A 23,523-nucleotide genomic window follows, 5' to 3' on the forward strand; every position below is an offset into this window, starting at 1 on the left:
TTCATAGTTTAAAGCCCATGATAAAGCTAATTCCTGTTGAGTCATGTGTAACTAGCTTCTAATGGCGCATTCTGCCAATTACCTGCCAGGAGCTGAAAAACTAATTTTACAAGCAGGGAGATTTATTCTCTCAAAAGAAGATTTTCAAAATTGAGACTTGAATTGAGGACTTTTGTCTCCAGAGGCTGCTAAACATTGTAGACATTATTTCCTGCTCTTTGAGCAACAAATTGCTGATGGTGACAGGTTCACAGCTAAGCCTTGTTGTTGATCTGAACAGTTGTTGCAATTGTCATGTAATGGTCATGAATGGTGAAGAGTTGCTACCTGTATAAGTTGTTACTGAAGTGACTAAAGATACATTTCAGGGCCATAATGCAGTCATTTATGTTTTGCAGAACTAAATGGTTTCCATTGTTGCAATGTTTGGTGTGACTGTCAGAAAAAATAGATGAAGCAGTATGTGGTACTGTAACTAAGGCGTTTTGGACTGGGCTTTTTTAAAATGTGTCAGGAGGAGCTCGGCATATTTCAAACTGGCAGGTTCACCAATAATGTTCTCATACAATATTGTTCTTCATTCTATGTAGACAATATTCACACGAGATTACACTGAAAAATGTTTCTTATGGTTCTGATCAAAGTCATCCTGCAATTGGTTTCTTTCCAGAACATAGCGTATAAAACACCTCAGAATGACAATTTCCTTGCTTCTTACCTCCTGTTGTTGAACTGATTGCTGTTATTATGGACTCACTTGTCGGTGGCTGAGTGGAACTCTCTATAGTTGTTGGTTTTGTTGTACTTGCTGCTATTGTTGGGAGTGTAAATGTTGAGGTTGTTGTTGTTGACAGTACAGGTCTAGCAGATGTCTCAGCAGGAGTGCTTGTAGGATCAGTTGATGTAGCTGTAGAAACAAGATGAAACTTTAGTCGTTAAATATAAAATGAGCTTATTTTTACCTGATCCGACATAAATACCATGATGGTAATCCTGAAAAATGTGGGGGTGAGTTTCATCTTGTGATTGCTGTCAGAGGAATGGAGACGCAGGTCGAAAACCCAGAGAGAATTGGAAAAGTTGATTCTTTCCGGAGAGATTGCATTTCCTGATTTTCCTCGCCCCCCCTCCGGCGACCAATGCTCCTTTGGTGGAGAATTACAAGGGACTCTGTGATCAGATTGAACTAACGTATCTGACCTTAAAGAGAAATGCCGAGGCATAGAGAAATGGATGGATCGTGCAAAGACCTTCTTGTTCAAAGAGTCTATCAATCGAGAAGGATTCTAGGTGGAGGAAGAACTAAAGTGGACTATGTTATTATACCTGTTTGTGTGTGTTGTTTTTTTTTTGAAACGATAAAGTATATTTACTGTCTGCATTTCTGAAAGAAAAGTGAAAAGGTGAAAAATGAAACCATCTTGAAGTTGATGGTTTATATCTTTCTTGGGGGGAGGTGTCATGGGAATGTCACTTTAAGAAATGTTTGTCTGCTCAAGTGGCTGCAGTGATGTCAGAGTGTGGGTGGAGCTGAGCTCTGGCTCTGCGTTATGGTTTTGCTTTGAGGAAAAGCTTGGGTGTGTCTGTGTTTTTCTTTTGTTTTAGTGTTCGAGCTGAAGCCAGCCAAAGAAGGTGTAATTTCGATCTCTCTGCAATCTAAAGACTATCTCTAGATCATTTGGTGAATTCAGAGTGATAACTGCTCTCAGTAGAGAACTTAAACCTGATGTGCTTCTGTAAAAATATTTTTGTCTTATGGATTTTAAAAGGAAAGTTTAAGGATTACTTTGAATGTTGTATTCTTTGGGGGGTGTATTTGAATTGATGGTTGCTAAGATGTTCACTGTATGTTTTAAAAAGGTTAATTGAGTTCATAGAATAAACATTGTTTTGCTTTTAAAATGACTTGTAAATTTCTGCTGCACCACACCTGTAGTTGGCCGTGTGCTCCCCATACCACAATCTCGTAAAAGTCATGGTTCAGGTGAAATCCATGATACACTTTGGAGTTCGCTAAACCCTGGCCGATAACAACAGATAGTGTCAACATAAAATTCAATAATTTATTGTGAACATCACCTCTTCATCACTTTTCATAGTTTAAAGCCCATGATAAAGCTAATTCCTGTTGAGTCATGTGTAACTAGCTTCTAATGGCGCATTCTGCCAATTACCTGCCAGGAGCTGAAAAACTAATTTTACAAGCAGGGAGATTTATTCTCTCAAAAGAAGATTTTCAAAATTGAGACTTGAATTGAGGACTTTTGTCTCCAGAGGCTGCTAAACATTGTAGACATTATTTCCTGCTCTTTGAGCAACAAATTGCTGATGGTGACAGGTTCACAGCTAAGCCTTGTTGTTGATCTGAACAGTTGTTGCAATTGTCATGTAATGGTCATGAATGGTGAAGAGTTGCTACCTGTATAAGTTGTTACTGAAGTGACTAAAGATACATTTCAGGGCCATAATGCAGTCATTTATGTTTTGCAGAACTAAATGGTTTCCATTGTTGCAATGTTTGGTGTGACTGTCAGAAAAAATAGATGAAGCAGTATGTGGTACTGTAACTAAGGCGTTTTGGACTGGGCTTTTTTAAAATGTGTCAGGAGGAGCTCGGCATATTTCAAACTGGCAGGTTCACCAATAATGTTCTCATACAATATTGTTCTTCATTCTATGTAGACAATATTCACACGAGATTACACTGAAAAATGTTTCTTATGGTTCTGATCAAAGTCATCCTGCAATTGGTTTCTTTCCAGAACATAGCGTATAAAACACCTCAGAATGACAATTTCCTTGCTTCTTACCTCCTGTTGTTGAACTGATTGCTGTTATTATGGACTCACTTGTCGGTGGCTGAGTGGAACTCTCTATAGTTGTTGGTTTTGTTGTACTTGCTGCTATTGTTGGGAGTGTAAATATTGAGGTTGTTGTTGTTGACAGTACAGGTCCAGCAGATGTCTCAGCAGGAGTGCTTGTAGGATCAGTTGATGTAGCTGTAGAAACAAGATGAAACTTTAGTCGTTAAATATAAAATGAGCTTATTTTTACCTGATCCGACATAAATACCATGATGGTAATCCTGAAAAATGTGGGGGTGAGTTTCATCTTGTGATTGCTGTCAGAGGAATGGAGACGCAGGTCGAAAACCCAGAGAGAATTGGAAAAGTTGATTCTCTCCGGAGAGATTGCATTTCCTGATTTTCCTCGCCCCCCTCCGGCGACCAATGCTCCTTTGTTGGAGAATTACAAGGGACTCTGTGATCAGATTGAACTAACGTATCTGAGCGTAAAGAGAAATGCCGAGGCATAGAGAAATGGATGGATCGTGCAAAGACCTTCTTGTTCAAAGAGTCTATCAATCGAGAAGGATTCTAGGTGGAGGAAGAACTAAAGTGGACTATGTTATTATACCTGTTTGTGTGTGTTGTTTTTTTTTGAAACGATAAAGTATATTTACTGTCTGCATTTCTGAAAGAAAAGTGAAAAGGTGAAAAATGAAACCATCTTGAAGTTGATGGTTTATATCTTTCTTGGGGGGAGGTGTCATGGGAATGTCACTTTAAGAAATGTTTGTCTGCTCAAGTGGCTGCAGTGATGTCAGAGTGTGGGTGGAGCTGAGCTCTGGCTCTGCGTTATGGTTTTGCTTTGAGGAAAAGCTTGAGTGTGTCTGTGTTTTTCTTTTGTTTTAGTGTTCGAGCTGAAGCCAGCCAAAGAAGGTGTAATTTCGATCTCTCTGCAATCTAAAGACTATCTCTAGATCATTTGGTGAATTCAGAGTGATAACTGCTCTCAGTAGAGAACTTAAACCTGATGTGCTTCTGTAAAAAGGATTTTTGTCTTATGGATTTTAAAAGGAAAGTTTAAGGATTACTTTGAATGTTGTATTCTTTGGGGGGTGTATTTGAATTGATGGTTGCTAAGATGTTCACTGTATGTTTTAAAAAGGTTAATTGAGTTCATAGAATAAACATTGTTTTGCTTTTAAAATGACTTGTAAATTTCTGCTGCACCACACCTGTAGTTGGCCGTGTGCTCCCCATACCACAATCTCGTAAAAGTCATGGTTCAGGTGAAATCCATGATACACTTTGGAGTTCGCTAAACCCTGGCCGATAACAACAGATAGTGTCAACATAAAATTCAATAATTTATTGTGAACATCACCTCTTCATCACTTTTCATAGTTTAAAGCCCATGATAAAGCTAATTCCTGTTGAGTCATGTGTAACTAGCTTCTAATGGCGCATTCTGCCAATTACCTGCCAGGAGCTGAAAAACTAATTTTACAAGCAGGGAGATTTATTCTCCCAAAAGAAGATTTTGAAAACTGAGACTTGAATTGAGGACTTTTGTCTCCAGAGGCTGCTAAACATTGTAGACATTATTTCCTGCTCTTTGAGCAACAAATTGCTGATGGAGACAGGTTCACAGCTAAGCCTTGTTGTTGATCTGAACAGTTGTTGCAATTGTCATGTAATGGTCATGAATGGTGAAGAGTTGCTACCTGTATAAGTTGTTACTGAAGTGACTAAAGATACATTTCAGGGCCATAATGCAGTCATTTATGTTTTGCAGAACTAAATGGTTTCCATTGTTGCAATGTTTGGTGTGACTGTCAGAAAAAATAGATGAAGCAGTATGTGGTACTGTAACTAAGGCGTTTTGGACTGGGCTTTTTTAAAATGTGTCAGGAGGAGCTCGGCATATTTCAAACTGGCAGGTTCACCAATAATGTTCTCATACAATATTGTTCTTCATTCTATGTTGACAATATTCACACGAGATTACACTGAAAAATGTTTCTTATGGTTCTGATCAAAGTCATCCTGCAATTGGTTTCTTTCCAGAACATAGCGTATAAAACACCTCAGAATGACAATTTCCTTGCTTCTTACCTCCTGTTGTTGAACTGATTGCTGTTGTTATGGACTCACTTGTCGGTGGCTGAGTGGAACTCTCTATAGTTGTTGGTTTTGTTGTACTTGCTGCTATTGTTGGGAGTGTAAATGTTGAGGTTGTTGTTGTTGACAGTACAGGTCTAGCAGATGTCTCAGCAGGAGTGCTTGTAGGATCAGTTGATGTAGCTGTAGAAACAAGATGAAACTTTAGTCGTTAAATATAAAATGAGCTTATTTTTACCTGATCCGACATAAATACCATGATGGTAATCCTGAAAAATGTGGGGGTGAGTTTCATCTTGTGATTGCTGTCAGAGGAATGGAGACGCAGGTCGAAAACCCAGAGAGAATTGGAAAAGTTGATTCTTTCCGGAGAGATTGCATTTCCTGATTTTCCTCGCCCCCCCCTCCGGCGACCAATGCTCCTTTGGTGGAGAATTACAAGGGACTCTGTGATCAGATTGAACTAACGTATCTGACCTTAAAGAGAAATGCCGAGGCATAGAGAAATGGATGGATCGTGCAAAGACCTTCTTGTTCAAAGAGTCTATCAATCGAGAAGGATTCTAGGTGGAGGAAGAACTAAAGTGGACTATGTTATTATACCTGTTTGTGTGTGTTGTTTTTTTTTTGAAACGATAAAGTATATTTACTGTCTGCATTTCTGAAAGAAAAGTGAAAAGGTGAAAAATGAAACCATCTTGAAGTTGATGGTTTATATCTTTCTTGGGGGGAGGTGTCATGGGAATGTCACTTTAAGAAATGTTTGTCTGCTCAAGTGGCTGCAGTGATGTCAGAGTGTGGGTGGAGCTGAGCTCTGGCTCTGCGTTATGGTTTTGCTTTGAGGAAAAGCTTGGGTGTGTCTGTGTTTTTCTTTTGTTTTAGTGTTCGAGCTGAAGCCAGCCAAAGAAGGTGTAATTTCGATCTCTCTGCAATCTAAAGACTATCTCTAGATCATTTGGTGAATTCAGAGTGATAACTGCTCTCAGTAGAGAACTTAAACCTGATGTGCTTCTGTAAAAAGTATTTTTGTCTTATGGATTTTAAAAGGAAAGTTTAAGGATTACTTTGAATGTTGTATTCTTTGGGGGGTGTATTTGAATTGATGGTTGCTAAGATGTTCACTGTATGTTTTAAAAAGGTTAATTGAGTTCATAGAATAAACATTGTTTTGCTTTTAAAATGACTTGTAAATTTCTGCTGCACCACACCTGTAGTTGGCCGTGTGCTCCCCATACCACAATCTCGTAAAAGTCATGGTTCAGGTGAAATCCATGATACACTTTGGAGTTCGCTAAACCCTGGCCGATAACAACAGATAGTGTCAACATAAAATTCAATAATTTATTGTGAACATCACCTCTTCATCACTTTTCATAGTTTAAAGCCCATGATAAAGCTAATTCCTGTTGAGTCATGTGTAACTAGCTTCTAATGGCGCATTCTGCCAATTACCTGCCAGGAGCTGAAAAACTAATTTTACAAGCAGGGAGATTTATTCTCCCAAAAGAAGATTTTCAAAACTGAGACTTGAATTGAGGACTTTTGTCTCCAGAGGCTGCTAAACATTGTAGACATTATTTTCTGCTCTGTGAGCAACAAATTGCTGTTAGAAACAGGTCCACAGCTAAGCCTTGTTGTTGATCTGAACAGTTGTTGCAATTGTCATGTAATGGTCATAAATGGTGAAGAGTTGCTACCTGTATAAGTTGTTACTGAAGTGACTAAAGATACATTTCAGGGCCATAATGCAGTCATTTATGTTTTGCAGAACTAAATGGTTTCCATTGTTGCAATGTTTGGTGTGACTGTCAGAAAAAATAGATGAAGCAGTATGTGGTACTGTAACTAAGGCGTTTTGGACTGGGCTTTTTTAAAATGTGTCAGGAGGAGCTCGGCATATTTCAAACTGGCAGGTTCACCAATAATGTTCTCATACAATATTGTTCTTCATTCTATGTAGACAATATTCACACGAGATTACACTGAAAAATGTTTCTTATGGTTCTGATCAAAGTCATCCTGCAATTGGTTTCTTTCCAGAACATAGCGTATAAAACACCTCAGAATGACAATTTCCTTGCTTCTTACCTCCTGTTGTTGAACTGATTGCTGTTGTTATGGACTCACTTGTCGGTGGCTGAGTGGAACTCTCTATAGTTGTTGGTTTTGTTGTACTTGCTGCTATTGTTGGGAGTGTAAATATTGAGGTTGTTGTTGTTGACAGTACAGGTCTAGCAGATGTCTCAGCAGGAGTGCTTGTAGGATCAGTTGATGTAGCTGTAGAAACAAGATGAAACTTTAGTCGTTAAATATAAAATGAGCTTATTTTTACCTGATCCGACATAAATACCATGATGGTAATCCTGAAAAATGTGGGGGTGAGTTTCATCTTGTGATTGCTGTCAGAGGAATGGAGACGCAGGTCGAAAACCCAGAGAGAATTGGAAAAGTTGATTCTCTCCGGAGAGATTGCATTTCCTGATTTTCCTCGCCCCCCTCCGGCGACCAATGCTCCTTTGGTGGAGAATTACAAGGGACTCTGTGATCAGATTGAACTAACGTATCTGACCTTAAAGAGAAATGCCGAGGCATAGAGAAATGGATGGATCGTGCAAAGACCTTCTTTTTCAAAGAGTCTATCAATCGAGAAGGATTCTAGGTGGAGGAAGAACTAAAGTGGACTATGTTATTATACCTGTTTGTGTGTGTTGTTTTTTTTTTGAAACGATAAAGTATATTTACTGTCTGCATTTCTGAATGAAAAGTGAAAAGGGTTAAAAATGAAACCATCTTGAAGTTGATGGTTTATATCTTTCTTGGGGGGAGGTGTCATGGGAATGTCACTTTAAGAAATGTTTGTCTGCTCAAGTGGCTGCAGTGATGTCAGAGTGTGGGTGGAGCTGAGCTCTGGCTCTGCGTTATGGTTTTGCTTTGAGGAAAAGCTTGGGTGTGTCTGTGTTTTTCTTTTGTTTTAGTATTCGAGCTGAAGCCAGCCAAAGAAGGTGTAATTTCGATCTCTCTGCAATCTAAAGACTATCTCTAGATCATTTGGTGAATTCAGAGTGATAACTGCTCTCAGTAGAGAACTTAAACCTGATGTGCTTCTGTAAAAAGTATTTTTGTCTTATGGATTTTAAAAGGAAAGTTTAAGGATTACTTTGAATGTTGTATTCTTTGGGGGGTGTATTTGAATTGATGGTTGCTAAGATGTTCACTGTATGTTTTAAAAAGGTTAATTGAGTTCATAGAATAAACATTGTTTTGCTTTTAAAATGACTTGTAAATTTCTGCTGCACCACACCTGTAGTTGGCCGTGTGCTCCCCATACCACAATCTCGTAAAAGTCATGGTTCAGGTGAAATCCATGATACACTTTGGAGTTCGCTAAACCCTGGCCGATAACAACAGATAGTGTCAACATAAAATTCAATAATTTATTGTGAACATCACCTCTTCATCACTTTTCATAGTTTAAAGCCCATGATAAAGCTAATTCCTGTTGAGTCATGTGTAACTAGCTTCTAATGGCGCATTCTGCCAATTACCTGCCAGGAGCTGAAAAACTAATTTTACAAGCAGGGAGATTTATTCTCCCAAAAGAAGATTTTGAAAACTGAGACTTGAATTGAGGACTTTTGTCTCCAGAGGCTGCTAAACATTGTAGACATTATTTCCTGCTCTTTGAGCAACAAATTGCTGATGGAGACAGGTTCACAGCTAAGCCTTGTTGTTGATCTGAACAGTTGTTGCAATTGTCATGTAATGGTCATGAATGGTGAAGAGTTGCTACCTGTATAAGTTTTTACTGAAGTGACTAAAGATACATTTCAGGGCCATAATGCAGTCATTTATGTTTTGCAGAACTAAATGGTTTCCATTGTTGCAATGTTTGGTGTGACTGTCAGAAAAAATAGATGAAGCAGTATGTGGTACTGTAACTAAGGCATTTTGGACTGGGCTTTTTTTAAATGTGTCAGGAGGAGCTCGGCATATTTCAAACTGGCAGGTTCACCAATAATGTTCTCATACAATATTGTTCTTCATTCTATGTTGACAATATTCACACGAGATTACACTGAAAAATGTTTCTTATGGTTCTGATCAAAGTCATCCTGCAATTGGTTTCTTTCCAGAACATAGCGTATAAAACACCTCAAAATGACAATTTCCTTGCTTCTTCTCTCCTGTTGTTGAACTGATTGCTGTTGTTATGGACTCACTTGTCGGTGGCTGAGTGGAACTCTCTATAGTTGTTGGTTTTGTTGTACTTGCTGCTATTGTTGGGAGTGTAAATATTGAGGTTGTTGTTGTTGACAGTACAGGTCTAGCAGATGTCTCAGCAGGAGTGCTTGTAGGATCAGTTGATGTAGCTGTAGAAATAAGATGAAACTTTAGTCGTTAAAGATAAAATGAGCTTATTTTTGCCTGATCCGACATAAATACCATGATGGTAATCCTGAAAAATGTGGGGGTGAGTTTCATCTTGTGATTGTTGTCAGAGGAATGGAGACGCAGGTCGAAAACCCAGAGAGAATTGGAAAAGTTGATTCTCTCCGGAGAGATCGCATTTCCTGATTTTCCTCGCCCCCCCTCCGGCGACCAATGCTCCTTTGTTCGAGAATTACAAGGGACTCTGTGATCAGATTGAACTAACGTATCTGACCTTAAAGAGAAATGGCGAGGCATAGAGAAATGGATGGATCGTGCAAAGACCTTCTTGTTCAAAGAGTCTATCAATCGAGAAGGATTCTAGGTGGAGGAAGAACTAAAGTGGACTATGTTATTATACCTGTTTGTGTGTGTTTTTTTTTTTTGAAACGATAAAGTATATTTACTGTCTGCATTTCTGAAAGGAAAGTGAAAAGATGAAAAATGAAACCATCTTGAAGTTGATGGTTTATTTCTTTCTTGGGGGGAGGTGTCATGGGAATGTCACTTTAAGAAATGTTTGTCTGCTCAAGTGGCTGCAGTGATGTCAGAGTGTGGGTGGAGCTGAGCTCTGGCTCTGCGTTATGGTTTTGCTTTGAGGAAAAGCTTGGGTGTGTCTGTGTTTTTCTTTTGTTTTAGTGTTGGAGCTGAAGCCAGCCAAAGAAGGTGTAATTTCGATCTCTCTGCAATCTAAAGACTATCTCTAGATCATTTGGTGAATTCAGAGTGATAACTGCTCTCAGTAGAGAACTTAAACCTGATGTGCTTCTGTAAAAAGTATTTTTGTCTTATGGATTTTAAAAGGAAAGTTTAAGGATTACTTTGAATGTTGTATTCTTTGGGGGGTGTATTTGAATTGATGGTTGCTAAGATGTTCACTGTATGTTTTAAAAAGGTTAATTGAGTTCATAGAATAAACATTGTTTTGCTTTTAAACTGACTTGTAAATTTCTGCTGCACCACACCTGTAGTTGGCCGTGTGCTCCCCATACCACAATCTCGTAAAAGTCATGGTTCAGGTGAAATCCATGAGACACATTGGAGTTCGCTAAACCCTGGCCGATAACAACAGATAGTGTCAACATAAAATTCAATAATTTATTGTGAACATCACCTCTTCATCACTTTTCATAGTTTAAAGCCCATGATAAAGCTAATTCCTGTTGAGTCATGTGTAACTAGCTTCTAATGGCGCATTCTGCCAATTACCTGCCAGGAGCTGAAAAACTAATTTTACAAGCAGGGAGATTTATTCTCCCAAAAGAAGATTTTGAAAACTGAGACTTGAATTGAGGACTTTTGTCTCCAGAGGCTGCTAAACATTGTAGACATTATTTCCTGCTCTTTGAGCAACAAATTGCTGATGGAGACAGGTTCACAGCTAAGCCTTGTTGTTGATCTGAACAGTTGTTGCAATTGTCATGTAATGGTCATGATTGGTGAAGAGTTGCTACCTGGATAAGTTGTTACTGAAGTGACTAAAGATACATTTCAGGGCCATAATGCAGTCATTTATGTTTTGCAGAACTAAATGGTTTCCATTGTTGCAATGTTTGGTGTCACTGTCAGAAAAAATAGATGAAGCAGTATGTGGTACTGTAACTAAGGCGTTTTGGACTGGGCTTTTTTTAAATGTGTCAGGAGGAGCTCGGCATATTTCAAACTGGCAGGTTCACCAATAATGTTCTCATACAATATTGTTCTTCATTCTATGTTGACAATATTCACACGAGATTACACTGAAAAATGTTTCTTATGGTTCTGATCAAAGTCATCCTGCAATTGGTTTCTTTCCAGAACATAGCGTATAAAACACCTCAGAATGACAATTTCCTTGCTTCTTACCTCCTGTTGTTGAACTGATTGCTGTTGTTATGGACTCACTTGTCGGTGGCTGAGTGGAACTCTCTATAGTTGTTGGTTTTGTTGTACTTGCTGCTATTGTTGGGAGTGTAAATATTGAGGTTGTTGTTGTTGACAGTACAGGTCTAGCAGATGTCTCAGCAGGAGTGCTTGTAGGATCAGTTGATGTAGCTGTAGAAACAAGATGAAACTTTAGTCGTTAAATATAAAATGAGCTTATTTTTACCTGATCCGACATAAATACCATGATGGTAATCCTGAAAAATGTGGGGGTGAGTTTCATCTTGTGATTGCTGTCAGAGGAATGGAGACGCAGGTCGAAAACCCAGAGAGAATTGGAAAAGTTGATTCTCTCCGGAGAGATCGCATTTCCTGATTTTCCTCGCCCCCCTCCGGCGACCAATGCTCCTTTGTTGGAGAATTACAAGGGACTCTGTGATCAGATTGAACTAACGTATCTGAGCGTAAAGGGAAATGCCGAGGCATAGAGAAATGGATGGATCGTGCACAGACCTTCTTGTTCAAAGAGTCTATCAATCGAGAAGGATTCTAGTTGGAGGAAGAACTAAAGTGGACTATGTTATTATACCTGTTTGCGGGTGTTGTTTTTTTTGGAAAGAAAAACTATATTTACTGTCTGCATTTCTGAAAGGAAAGTGAAAAGATGAAAAATGAAACCATCTTGAAGTTGATGGTTTATTTCTTTCTTGGGGGGAGGTGTCATGGGAATGTCACTTTAAGAAATGTTTGTCTGCTCAAGTGGCTGCAGTGATGTCAGAGTGTGGGTGGAGCTGAGCTCTGGCTCTGCGTTATGGTTTTGCTTTGAGGAAAAGCTTGGGTGTGTCTGTGTTTTTCTTTTGTTTTAGTGTTGGAGCTGAAGCCAGCCAAAGAAGGTGTAATTTCGATCTCTCTGCAATCTAAAGACTATCTCTAGATCATTTGGTGAATTCAGAGTGATAACTGCTCTCAGTAGAGAACTTAAACCTGATGTGCTTCTGTAAAAAGTATTTTTGTCTTATGGATTTTAAAAGGAAAATTTAAGGATTACTTTGAATGTTGTATTCTTTGGGGGGTGTATTTGAATTGATGGTTGCTAAGATGTTCACTGTATGTTTTAAAAAGGTTAATTGAGTTCATAGAATAAACATTGTTTTGCTTTTAAACTGACTTGTAAATTTCTGCTGCACCACACCTGTAGTTGGCCGTGTGCTCCCCATACCACAATCTCGTAAAAGTCATGGTTCAGGTGAAATCCATGAGACACATTGGAGTTCGCTAAACCCTGGCCGATAACAACAGATAGTGTCAACATAAAATTCAATAATTTATTGTGAACATCACCTCTTCATCACTTTTCATAGTTTAAAGCCCATGATAAAGCTAATTCCTGTTGAGTCATGTGTAACTAGCTTCTAATGGCGCATTCTGCCAATTACCTGCCAGGAGCTGAAAAACTAATTTTACAAGCAGGGAGATTTATTCTCCCAAAAGAAGATTTTGAAAACTGAGACTTGAATTGAGGACTTTTGTCTCCAGAGGCTGCTAAACATTGTAGACATTATTTCCTGCTCTTTGAGCAACAAATTGCTGATGGAGACAGGTTCACAGCTAAGCCTTGTTGTTGATCTGAACAGTTGTTGCAATTGTCATGTAATGGTCATGATTGGTGAAGAGTTGCTACCTGGATAAGTTGTTACTGAAGTGACTAAAGATACATTTCAGGGCCATAATGCAGTCATTTATGTTTTGCAGAACTAAATGGTTTCCATTGTTGCAATGTTTGGTGTCACTGTCAGAAAAAATAGATGAAGCAGTATGTGGTACTGTAACTAAGGCGTTTTGGACTGGGCTTTTTTTAAATGTGTCAGGAGGAGCTCGGCATATTTCAAACTGGCAGGTTCACCAATAATGTTCTCATACAATATTGTTCTTCATTCTATGTTGACAATATTCACACGAGATTACACTGAAAAATGTTTCTTATGGTTCTGATCAAAGTCATCCTGCAATTGGTTTCTTTCCAGAACATAGCGTATAAAACACCTCAGAATGACAATTTCCTTGCTTCTTACCTCCTGTTGTTGAACTGATTGCTGTTGTTATGGACTCACTTGTCGGTGGCTGAGTGGAACTCTCTATAGTTGTTGGTTTTGTTGTACTTGCTGCTATTGTTGGGAGTGTAAATATTGAGGTTGTTGTTGTTGACAGTACAGGTCTAGCAGATGTCTCAGCAGGAGTGCTTGTAGGATCAGTTGATGTAGCTGTAGAAACAAGATGAAACTTTAGTCGTTAAATATAAAATGAGCTTATTTTTACCTGATCCGACATAAATACCATGATGGTAATCCTGAAAAATGTGGGGGTGAGTTTCATCTTGTGATTGCTGTCAGAGGAATGGAGACGCAGGTCGAAAACCCAGAGAGAATTGGAAAAGTTGATTCTCTCCGGAGAGATCGCATTTCCTGATTTTCCTCGCCCCCCTCCGGCGACCAATGCTCCTTTGTTGGAGAATTACAAGGGACTCTGTGATCAGATTGAACTAACGTATCTGAGCGTAAAGGGAAATGCCGAGGCATAGAGAAATGGATGGATCGTGCACAGACCTTCTTGTTCAAAGAGTCTATCAATCGAGAAGGATTCTAGTTGGAGGAAGAACTAAAGTGGACTATGTTATTATACCTGTTTGCGGGTGTTGTTTTTTTTGGAAAGAAAAACTATATTTACTGTCTGCATTTCTGAAAGGAAAGTGAAAAGATGAAAAATGAAACCATCTTGAAGTTGATGGTTTATTTCTTTCTTGGGGGGAGGTGTCATGGGAATGTCACTTTAAGAAATGTTTGTCTGCTCAAGTGGCTGCAGTGATGTCAGAGTGTGGGTGGAGCTGAGCTCTGGCTCTGCGTTATGGTTTTGCTTTGAGGAAAAGCTTGGGTGTGTCTGTGTTTTTCTTTTGTTTTAGTGTTGGAGCTGAAGCCAGCCAAAGAAGGTGTAATTTCGATCTCTCTGCAATCTAAAGACTATCTCTAGATCATTTGGTGAATTCAGAGTGATAACTGCTCTCAGTAGAGAACTTAAACCTGATGTGCTTCTGTAAAAAGTATTTTTGTCTTATGGATTTTAAAAGGAAAATTTAAGGATTACTTTGAATGTTGTATTCTTTGGGGGGTGTATTTGAATTGATGGTTGCTAAGATGTTCACTGTATGTTTTAAAAAGGTTAATTGAGTTCATAGAATAAACATTGTTTTGCTTTTAAAATGACTTGTAAATTTCTGCTGCACCACACCTGTAGTTGGCCGTGTGCTCCCCATACCACAATCTCGTAAAAGTCATGGTTCAGGTGAAATCCATGATACACTTTGGGGTACACTAAACCCTGGCCGATAACAACAGATAGTGTCAACATAAAATTCAATAATTTATTGTGAACTTCACCTCTTCATCACTTTTCATAGTTTAAAGCCCATGATAAAGCAAATTCCTGTTGAGTCACGTGTAACTAGCTTCTAATGGCACATTCTGCCAGTTACCTGCCAGGAGCTGAAAAACAAATTTTACAAGCAGGGAGATTTATTCTCCCAAAAGAAGATTTTGAAAACTGAGACTTGAATTGAGGACTTTTGTCTCCAGAGGCTGCTAAACATTGTAGACATTATTTTCTGCTCTGTGAGCAACAAATTGCTGTTAGAGACAGGTCCACAGCTAAGCCTTGTTGTTGATCTGAACAGTTGCAATTGTCATGTAATGGTCATGAATGGTGAAGAGTTGCTACCTGTATAAGTTGTTACTGAAGTGACTAAAGATACATTTCAGGGCCATAATGCAGTCATTTATGTTTTGCAGAACTAAATGGTTTCCATTGTTGCAATGTTTGGTGTGACCGTCAGAAAAAATAGATGAAGCAGTATGTGGTACTGTAACTAAGGCATTTTGGACTGGGCTTTTTTAAAATGTGTCAGGAGGAGCTCGGCATATTTCAAACTGGCAGGTTCACCAATAATGTTCTCATACAATATTGTTCTTCATTCTATGTTGACAATATTCACACGAGATTACACTGAAAAATGTTTCTTATGGTTCTGATCAAAGTCATCCTGCAATTGGTTTCTTTCCAGAACATAGCGTATAAAACACCTCAGAATGACAATTTCCTTGCTTCTTACCTCCTGTTGTTGAACTGATTGCTGTTGTTATGGACTCACTTGTCGGTGGCTGAGTGGAACTCTCTATAGTTGTTGGTTTTGTTGTACTTGCTGCTATTGTTGGGAGTGTAAATATTGAGGTTGTTGTTGTTAACAGTACAGGTCTAGCAGATGTCTCAGCAGGAGTGCTTGTAGGATCAGTTGATGTAGCTGTAGAAACAAGATGAAACTTTAGTCGTTAAATATAAAATGAGCTTATTTTTACCTGATCCGACATAAATACCATGATGGTAATCCTGAAAAATGTGGGGGTGAGTTTCATCTTGTGATTGCTGTCAGAGGAATGGAGACGCAGGTCGAAAACCCAGAGAGAATTGGAAAAGTTGATTCTCTCCGGAGAGATTGCATTTCCTGATTTTCCTCGCCCCCCTCCGGCGACCAATGCTCCTTTGGTGGAGAATTACAAGGGACTCTGTGATCAGATTGAACTAACGTATCTGACCTTAAAGAGAAATGCCGAGGCATAGAGAAATGGATGGATCGTGCAAAGACCTTCTTGTTCAAAGAGTCTATCAATCGAGAAGGATTCTAGGTGGAGGAAGAACTAAAGTGGACTATGTTATTATACCTGTTTGTGTGTGTTGTTTTTTTTTTGAAACGATAAACTATATTTACTGTCTGCATTTCTGAGAGAAAAGTGAAAAGGTGAAAAATGAAACCATCTTGAAGTTGATGGTTTATATCTTTCTTGGGGGGAGGTGTCATGGGAATGTCACTTTAAGAAATGTTTGTCTGCTCAAGTGGCTGCAGTGATGTCAGAGTGTGGGTGGAGCTGAGCTCTGGCTCTGCGTTATGGTTTTGCTTTGAGGAAAAGCTTGGGTGTGTCTGTGTTTTTCTTTTGTTTTAGTGTTCGAGCTGAAGCCAGCCAAAGAAGGTGTAATTTCGATCTCGCTGCAATCTAAAGACTATCTCTAGATCATTTGGTGAATTCAGAGTGATAACTGCTCTCAGTAGAGAACTTAAACCTGATGTGCTTCTGTAAAAAGGATTTTTGTCTTATGGATGTTAAAAGGAAAATTTAAGGATTACTTTGAATGTTGTATTATTTGGGGGGTGTATTTGAATTGATGGTTGCTAAGATGTTCACTGTATGTTTTAAAAAGGTTAATTGAGTTCATAGAATAAACATTGTTTTGCTTTTAAAATGACTTGTAAATTTCTGCTGCACCACACCTGTAGTTGGCCATGTGCTCCCCATATCACAATCTCGTAAAAGTCATGGTTCAGGTGAAATCCATGATACACTTTGGAGTTCGCTAAACCCTGGCCGATAACAACAGATAGTGTCAACATAAAATTCAATAATTTATTGTGAACATCACCTCTTCATCACTTTTCATAGTTTAAAGCCCATGATAAAGCTAATTCCTGTTGAGTCATGTGTAACTAGCTTCTAATGGCGCATTCTGCCAATTACCTGCCAGGAGCTGAAAAACTAATTTTACAAGCAGGGAGATTTATTCTCCCAAAAGAAGATTTTCAAAACTGAGACTTGAATTGAGGACTTTTGTCTCCAGAGGCTGCTAAACATTGTAGACATTATTTTCTGCTCTGTGAGCAACAAATTGCTGTTAGAAACAGGTCCACAGCTAAGCCTTGTTGTTGATCTGAACAGTTGTTGCAATTGTCATGTAATGGTCATGAATGGTGAAGAGTTGCTACCTGTATAAGTTGTTACTGAAGTGACTAAACATACATTTCAGGGCCGTGATGCAGTCATTTATGTTTTGCAGAACTAAATGGTTTCCATTGTTGCAATGTTTGGTGTGACTGTCAGAAAAAATATATGAAGCATTATGTGGTACTGTTACTAAGGCGTTTTGGGCTGGGCTTTTTTTAAATGTGTCAGGAGGAGCTCGGCATATTTCAAACTGGCAGGTTCACCAATAATGTTCTCATACAATATTGTTCTTCATTCTATGTTGTCAATATTCACACGAGATTACATTGAAAAATGTTTCTTATGTTTCTGATCAAAGTCATCCTGCAATTGATTTCTTTGCAGAACATAGCGTATAAAACACCTCAGAATGTCAATTTCCTTGCTTCTTACCTCCTGTTGTTGAACTGATTGCTGTTGTTATGGACTCACTTGTCGGTGGCTGAGTGGAACTCTCTATAGTTGTTGGTTTTGTTGTACTTGCTGCTATTGTTGGGAGTGTAAATATTGAGGTTGTTGTTGTTGACAGTACAGGTCTAGCAGATGTCTCAGCAGGAGTGCTTGTAGGATCAGTTGATGTATCTGTAGAAACAAGATGAAACTTTAGTCGTTAAATATAAAATGAGCTTATTTTTACCTGATCCGACATAAATACCATGATGGTAATCCTGAAAAATGTGGGGGTGAGTTTCATCTTGTGATTGCTGTCAGAGGAATGGAGACGCAGGTCGAAAACCCAGAGAGAATTGGAAAAGTTGATTCTCTCCGGAGAGATCGCATTTCCTGATTTTCCTCGCCCCCCTCCGGCGACCAATGCTCCTTTGTTGGAGAATTACAAGGGACTCTGTGATCAGATTGAACTAACGTATCTGAGCGTAAAGGGAAATGCCGAGGCATAGAGAAATGGATGGATCGTGCACAGACCTTCTTGTTCAAAGAGTCTATCAATCGAGAAGGATTCTAGTTGGAGGAAGAACTAAAGTGGACTATGTTATTATACCTGTTTGCGGGTGTTGTTTTTTTTGGAAAGAAAAACTATATTTACTGTCTGCATTTCTGAAAGGAAAGTGAAAAGATGAAAAATGAAACCATCTTGAAGTTGATGGTTTATTTCTTTCTTGGGGGGAGGTGTCATGGGAATGTCACTTTAAGAAATGTTTGTCTGCTCAAGTGGCTGCAGTGATGTCAGAGTGTGGGTGGAGCTGAGCTCTGGCTCTGCGCTTTAGTTTTGCTTTGAGGAAAAGCTTGGGTGTGTCTGTGTTTTTGTTTTGTTTTAGTGTTGGAGCTGAAGCCAGCCAAAGAAGGTGTAATTTCGATCTCTCTGCAATCTAAAGACTATCTCTAGATCATTTGGTGAATTCAGAGTGATAACTGCTCTCAGTAGAGAACTTAAACCTGATGTGCTTCTGTAAAAAGGATTTTTGTCTTATGGATGTTAAAAGGAAAATTTAAGGATTACTTTGAATGTTGTATTCTTTGGGGGGTGTATTTGAATTGATGGTTGCTAAGATGTTCACTGTATGTTTTAAAAAGGTTAATTGAGTTCATAGAATAAACATTGTTTTGCTTTTAAAAATGACTTGTAAATTTCTGCTGCACCACACCTGTAGTTGGCCGTGTGCTACCCATACCACAATCTCGTAAAAGTCATGGTTCAGGTGAAATCCATGATACACTTTGGAGTTCGCTAAACCCTGGCCGATAACAACAGATAGTGTCAACATAAAATTCAATAATTTATTGTGAACATCACCTCTTCATCACTTTTCATAGTTTAAAGCCCATGATAAAGCTAATTCCTGTTGAGTCATGTGTAACTAGCTTCTAATGGCGCATTCTGCCAATTACCTGCCAGGAGCTGAAAAACTAATTTTACAAGCAGGGAGATTTATTCTCCCAAAAGAAGATTTTGAAAACTGAGACTTGAATTGAGGACTTTTGTCTCCAGAGGCTGCTAAACATTGTAGACATTATTTCCTGCTCTTTGAGCAACAAATTGCTGATGGAGACAGGTTCACAGCTAAGCCTTGTTGTTGATCTGAACAGTTGTTGCAATTGTCATGTAATGGTCATGAATGGTGAAGAGTTGCTACCTGTATAAGTTGTTACTGAAGTGACTAAAGATACATTTCAGGGCCATAATGCAGTCATTTATGTTTTGCAGAACTAAATGGTTTCCATTGTTGCAATGTTTGGTGTGACTGTCAGAAAAAATAGATGAAGCAGTATGTGGTACTGTAACTAAGGCGTTTTGGACTGGTCTTTTTTAAAATGTGTCAGGAGGAGCTCGGCATATTTAAAACTGGCAGGTTCTCCAATAATGTTCTCATACAATATTGTTCTTCATTCTATGTTGACAATATTCACACGAGATTACACTGAAAAATGTTTCTTATGTTTCTGATCAAAGTCATCCTGCAATTGGTTTCTTTCCAGAACATAGCGTATAAAACACCTCAAAATGACAATTTCCTTGCTTCTTACCTCCTGTTGTTGAACTGATTGCTGTTGTTATGGACTCACTTGTTGGTGGCTGAGTGGAACTCTCTATAGTTTTTGGTTCTCTTGTACTTGCTGCTATTGTTGGGAGTGTCAATATTGAGGTTGTTGTTGTTGACAGTACAGGTCTAGCAGATGTCTCAGCAGGAGTGCTTGTAGGATCAGTTGATGTAGCTGTAGAAATAAGATGAAAATTTCGTCGTTAAAGATAAAATGAGCTTATTTTTGCCTGATCCGACATAAATACCATGATGGTAATCCTGAAAAATGTGGGGGTGAGTTTCATCTTGTGATTGTTGTCAGAGGAATGGAGACGCAGGTCGAAAACCCAGAGAGAATTGGAAAAGTTGATTCTCTCTGGAGAGATCGCATTTCCTGATTTTCCTCGCCCCCCTCCGGCGACCAATGCTCCTTTGGTGGAGAATTACAAGGGACTCTGTGATCAGATTGAACTAACGTATCTGACCTTAAAGAGAAATGCCGAGGCATAGAGAAATGGATGGATCGTGCAAAGACCTTCTTGTTCAAAGAGTCTATCAATCGAGAAGGATTCTAGGTGGAGGAAGAACTAAAGTGGACTATGTTATTATACCTGTTTGCGGGTGTTGTTTTTTTTGGAAAGAAAAACTATATTTACTGTCTGCATTTCTGAAAGGAAAGTGAAAAGATGAAAAATGAAACCATCTTGAAGTTGATGGTTTATTTCTTTCTTGGGGGGAGGTGTCATGGGAATGTCACTTTAAGAAATGTTTGTCTGCTCAAGTGGCTGCAGTGATGTCAGAGTGTGGGTGGAGCTGAGCTCTGGCTCTGCGTTTTAGTTTTGCTTTGAGGAAAAGCTTGGGTGTGTCTGTGTTTTTGTTTTGTTTTAGTGTTGGAGCTGAAGCCAGCCAAAGAAGGTGTAATTTCGATCTCTCTGCAATCTAAAGACTATCTCTAGATCATTTGGTGAATTCAGAGTGATAACTGCTCTCAGTAGAGAACTTAAACCTGATGTGCTTCTGTAAAAAGTATTTTTGTCTTATGGATGTTAAAAGGAAAATTTAAGGATTACTTTGAATGTTGTATTCTTTGGGGGGTGTATTTGAATTGATGGTTGCTAAGATGTTCACTGTATGTTTTAAAAAGGTTAATTGAGTTCATAGAATAAACATTGTTTTGCTTTTAAAATGACTTGTAAATTTCTGCTGCACCACACCTGTAGTTGGCCGTGTGCTCCCCATACCACAATCTCGTAAAAGTCATGGTTCAGGCGAAATCCATGATACACTTTGGGGTACGCTAAACCCTGGCTGATAACAACAGATAGTGTCAACATAAAATTCAATAATTTATTGTGAACTTCACCTCTTCATCACTTTTCATAGTTTAAAGAACATGATAAAGCAAATTCCTGTTGAGTCATGTGTAACTAGCTTCTAATGGCACATTCTGCCAGTTACCTGCCAGGAGCTGAAAAACTAATTTTACAAGCAGGGAGATTTATTCTCCCAAAAGAAGATTTTGAAAACTGAGACTTGAATTGAGGACTTTTGTCTCCAGAGGCTGCTAAACATTGTAGACATTATTTTCTGCTCTGTGAGCAACAAATTGCTGTTAGAGACAGGTCCACAGCTAAGCCTTGTTGTTGATCTGAACAGTTGTTGCAATTGTCATGTAATGGTCATGAATGGTGAAGAGTTGCTACCTGTATAAGTTGTTACTGAAGTGACTAAACATACATTTCAGGGCCGTGATGCAGTCAATTATGTTTTGCAGAACTAAATGGTTTCCATTGTTGCAATGTTTGGTGTGACTGTCAGAAAAAATAGATGAAGCATTATGTGGTACTGTTACTAAGGCGTTTTGGGCTGGGCTTTTTTTAAATGTGTCAGGAGGAGCTCGGCATATTTCAAACTGGCAGGTTCACCAATAATGTTCTCATACAATATTGTTCTTCATTCTATGTTGTCAATATTCACACGAGATTACATTGAAAAATGTTTCTTATGTTTCTGATCAAAGTCATCCTGCAATTGATTTCTTTCCAGAACATAGCGTACAAAACACCTCAGAATGTCACTTTCCTTGCTTCTTACCTCCTGTTGTTGAACTGATTGCTGTTGTTATGGACTCACTTGTCGGTGGCTGAGTGGAACTCTCTATAGTTGTTGGTTTTGTTGTACTTGCTGCTATTGTTGGGAGTGTAAATATTGAGGTTGTTGTTGTTGACAGTACAGGTCTAGCAGATGTCTCAGCAGGAGTGCTTGTAGGATCAGTTGATGTATCTGTAGAAACAAGATGAAACTTTAGTCGTTAAATATAAAATGAGCTTATTTTTACCTGATCCGACATAAATACCATGATGGTAATCCTGAAAAATGTGGGGGTGAGTTTCATCTTGTGATTGCTGTCAGAGGAATGGAGACGCAGGTCGAAAACCCAGAGAGAATTGGAGAAGTTGATTCTCTCCGGAGAGATTGCATTTCCTGATTTTCCTCGCCCCCCTCCGGCGACCAATGCTCCTTTGTTGGAGAATTACAAGGGACTCTGTGATCAGATTGAACTAACGTATCTGAGCGTAAAGAGAAATGCCGAGGCATAGAGAAATGGATGGATCGTGCACAGACCTTCTTGTTCAAAGAGTCTATCAATCGAGAAGGATTCTAGTTGGAGGAAGAACTAAAGTGGACTATGTTATTATACCTGTTTGCGGATGTTGTTTTTTTTGGAAAGAAAAACGATATTTACTGTCTGCATTTCTGAAAGGAGAGTGAAAAGATGAAAAATGAAACCATCTTGAAGTTGATGGTTTATTTCTTTCTTGGGGGAGGTGTCATGGGAATGTCACTTTAAGAAATGTTTGTCTGCTCAAGTGGCTGCAGTGATGTCAGAGTGTGGGTGGAGCTGAGCTCTGGCTCTGCGTTTTAGTTTTGCTTTGAGGAAAAGCTTGGGTGTGCCTGTGTTTTTGTTTTGTTTTAGTGTTGGAGCTGAAGCCAGCCAAAGAAGGTGTAATTTTGATCTCTCTGCTATCTAAAGAGTATCACTAGATCATTTGGTGAATTCAGAGTGATAACTGCTCTCAGTAGAGAACTTAAACCTGATGTGCTTCTGTAAAAAGTATTTTTGTCTTATGGATGTTAAAAGGAAAGTTTAAGGATTACTTTGAATGTTGTATTCTTTGGTGGGTGTATTTGAATTGATGGTTGCTAAGATGTTCACTGTATGTTTTAAAAAGGTTAATTGAGTTCATAGAATAAACATTGTTTTGCTTGTAAAATGACTTGTAAATTTCTGCTGCACCACACCTGTAGTTGGCCGTGTGCTCCCCATACCACAATCTCGTAAAAGTCATGGTTCAGGTGAAATCCATGATACATTTTGGGGTTCGCTAAACCCTGGCCGATAACAACAGATAGTGTCAACATAAAATTCAATAATTTATTGTGAACATCACCTCTTCATCACTTTTCATAGTTTAAAGCCCATGATAAAGCTAATTCCTGTTGAGTCACGTGTAACTAGCTTCTAATGGCGCATTCAGCCAGTTACCTGCCAGGAGCTGAAAAACTAATTTTACAAGCAGGGAGATTTATTCTCCCAAAAGAAGATTTTCAAAACTGAGACTTGAATTGAGGACTTTTGTCTACAGAGTCTGCTAAACATTGTAGACATATTTTCTGCTCTGTGAGCAACAAATTGCTGTTAGAGACAGGTTCCCAGCTAAGCCTTGTTGTTGATCTGAACAGTTGTTGCAATTGTCATGTAATGGTCATGAATGGTGAAGAGTTGCTACCTGTATAAGTTGTTACTTAAGTGACTAAATATACATTTCAGGGCCATGATGCAGTCATTTATGTTTTGCAAAACTAAATGCTTTCCATTGTTGCAATGTTTGGTGTGACTGTCAGAAAAAATATATGAAGCAGTATGTGGTACTGTTACTAAGTCGTTTTGGGCTGGGCTTTTTTAAAATGTGTCAGGAGGAGCTC

At 38.8% G+C, this 23,523-nt stretch overlaps 1 protein-coding gene across 8 annotated transcripts in view; it reads right to left on the reverse strand.

Moving 5' to 3' along the window:
- LOC140389711 (uncharacterized) overlaps positions 1-23,523 on the reverse strand; it is a 201,990-nt gene that overhangs the window by 57,133 nt on the left and 121,334 nt on the right. For 6 of the 8 annotated variants that reach the window (XM_072474143.1, XM_072474146.1, XM_072474142.1 and 3 more), the window contains 11 exons: positions 21,631-21,819; positions 19,541-19,729; positions 17,450-17,638; positions 15,358-15,546; positions 13,271-13,459; positions 11,181-11,369; positions 9,128-9,277; positions 6,996-7,184; positions 4,902-5,090; positions 2,811-2,999; positions 719-907 (listed from right to left, as the gene is read on the reverse strand). In XM_072474143.1, the coding sequence (XP_072330244.1) occupies positions 719-907; positions 2,811-2,999; positions 4,902-5,090; positions 6,996-7,184; positions 9,128-9,277; positions 11,181-11,369; positions 13,271-13,459; positions 15,358-15,546; positions 17,450-17,638; positions 19,541-19,729; positions 21,631-21,819 (2,040 nt within the window). The remainder of the gene's footprint in view (positions 1-718; positions 908-2,810; positions 3,000-4,901; positions 5,091-6,995; positions 7,185-9,127; positions 9,278-11,180; positions 11,370-13,270; positions 13,460-15,357; positions 15,547-17,449; positions 17,639-19,540; positions 19,730-21,630; positions 21,820-23,523) is intronic. The other 2 variants (XM_072474145.1, XM_072474144.1) reach the window with 2 other exon arrangements.

This window comes from Scyliorhinus torazame, chromosome 14 (genome assembly GCF_047496885.1).
Source record: "Scyliorhinus torazame isolate Kashiwa2021f chromosome 14, sScyTor2.1, whole genome shotgun sequence".
In the NCBI taxonomy this organism is placed as follows: domain Eukaryota; kingdom Metazoa; phylum Chordata; class Chondrichthyes; order Carcharhiniformes; family Scyliorhinidae; genus Scyliorhinus; species Scyliorhinus torazame.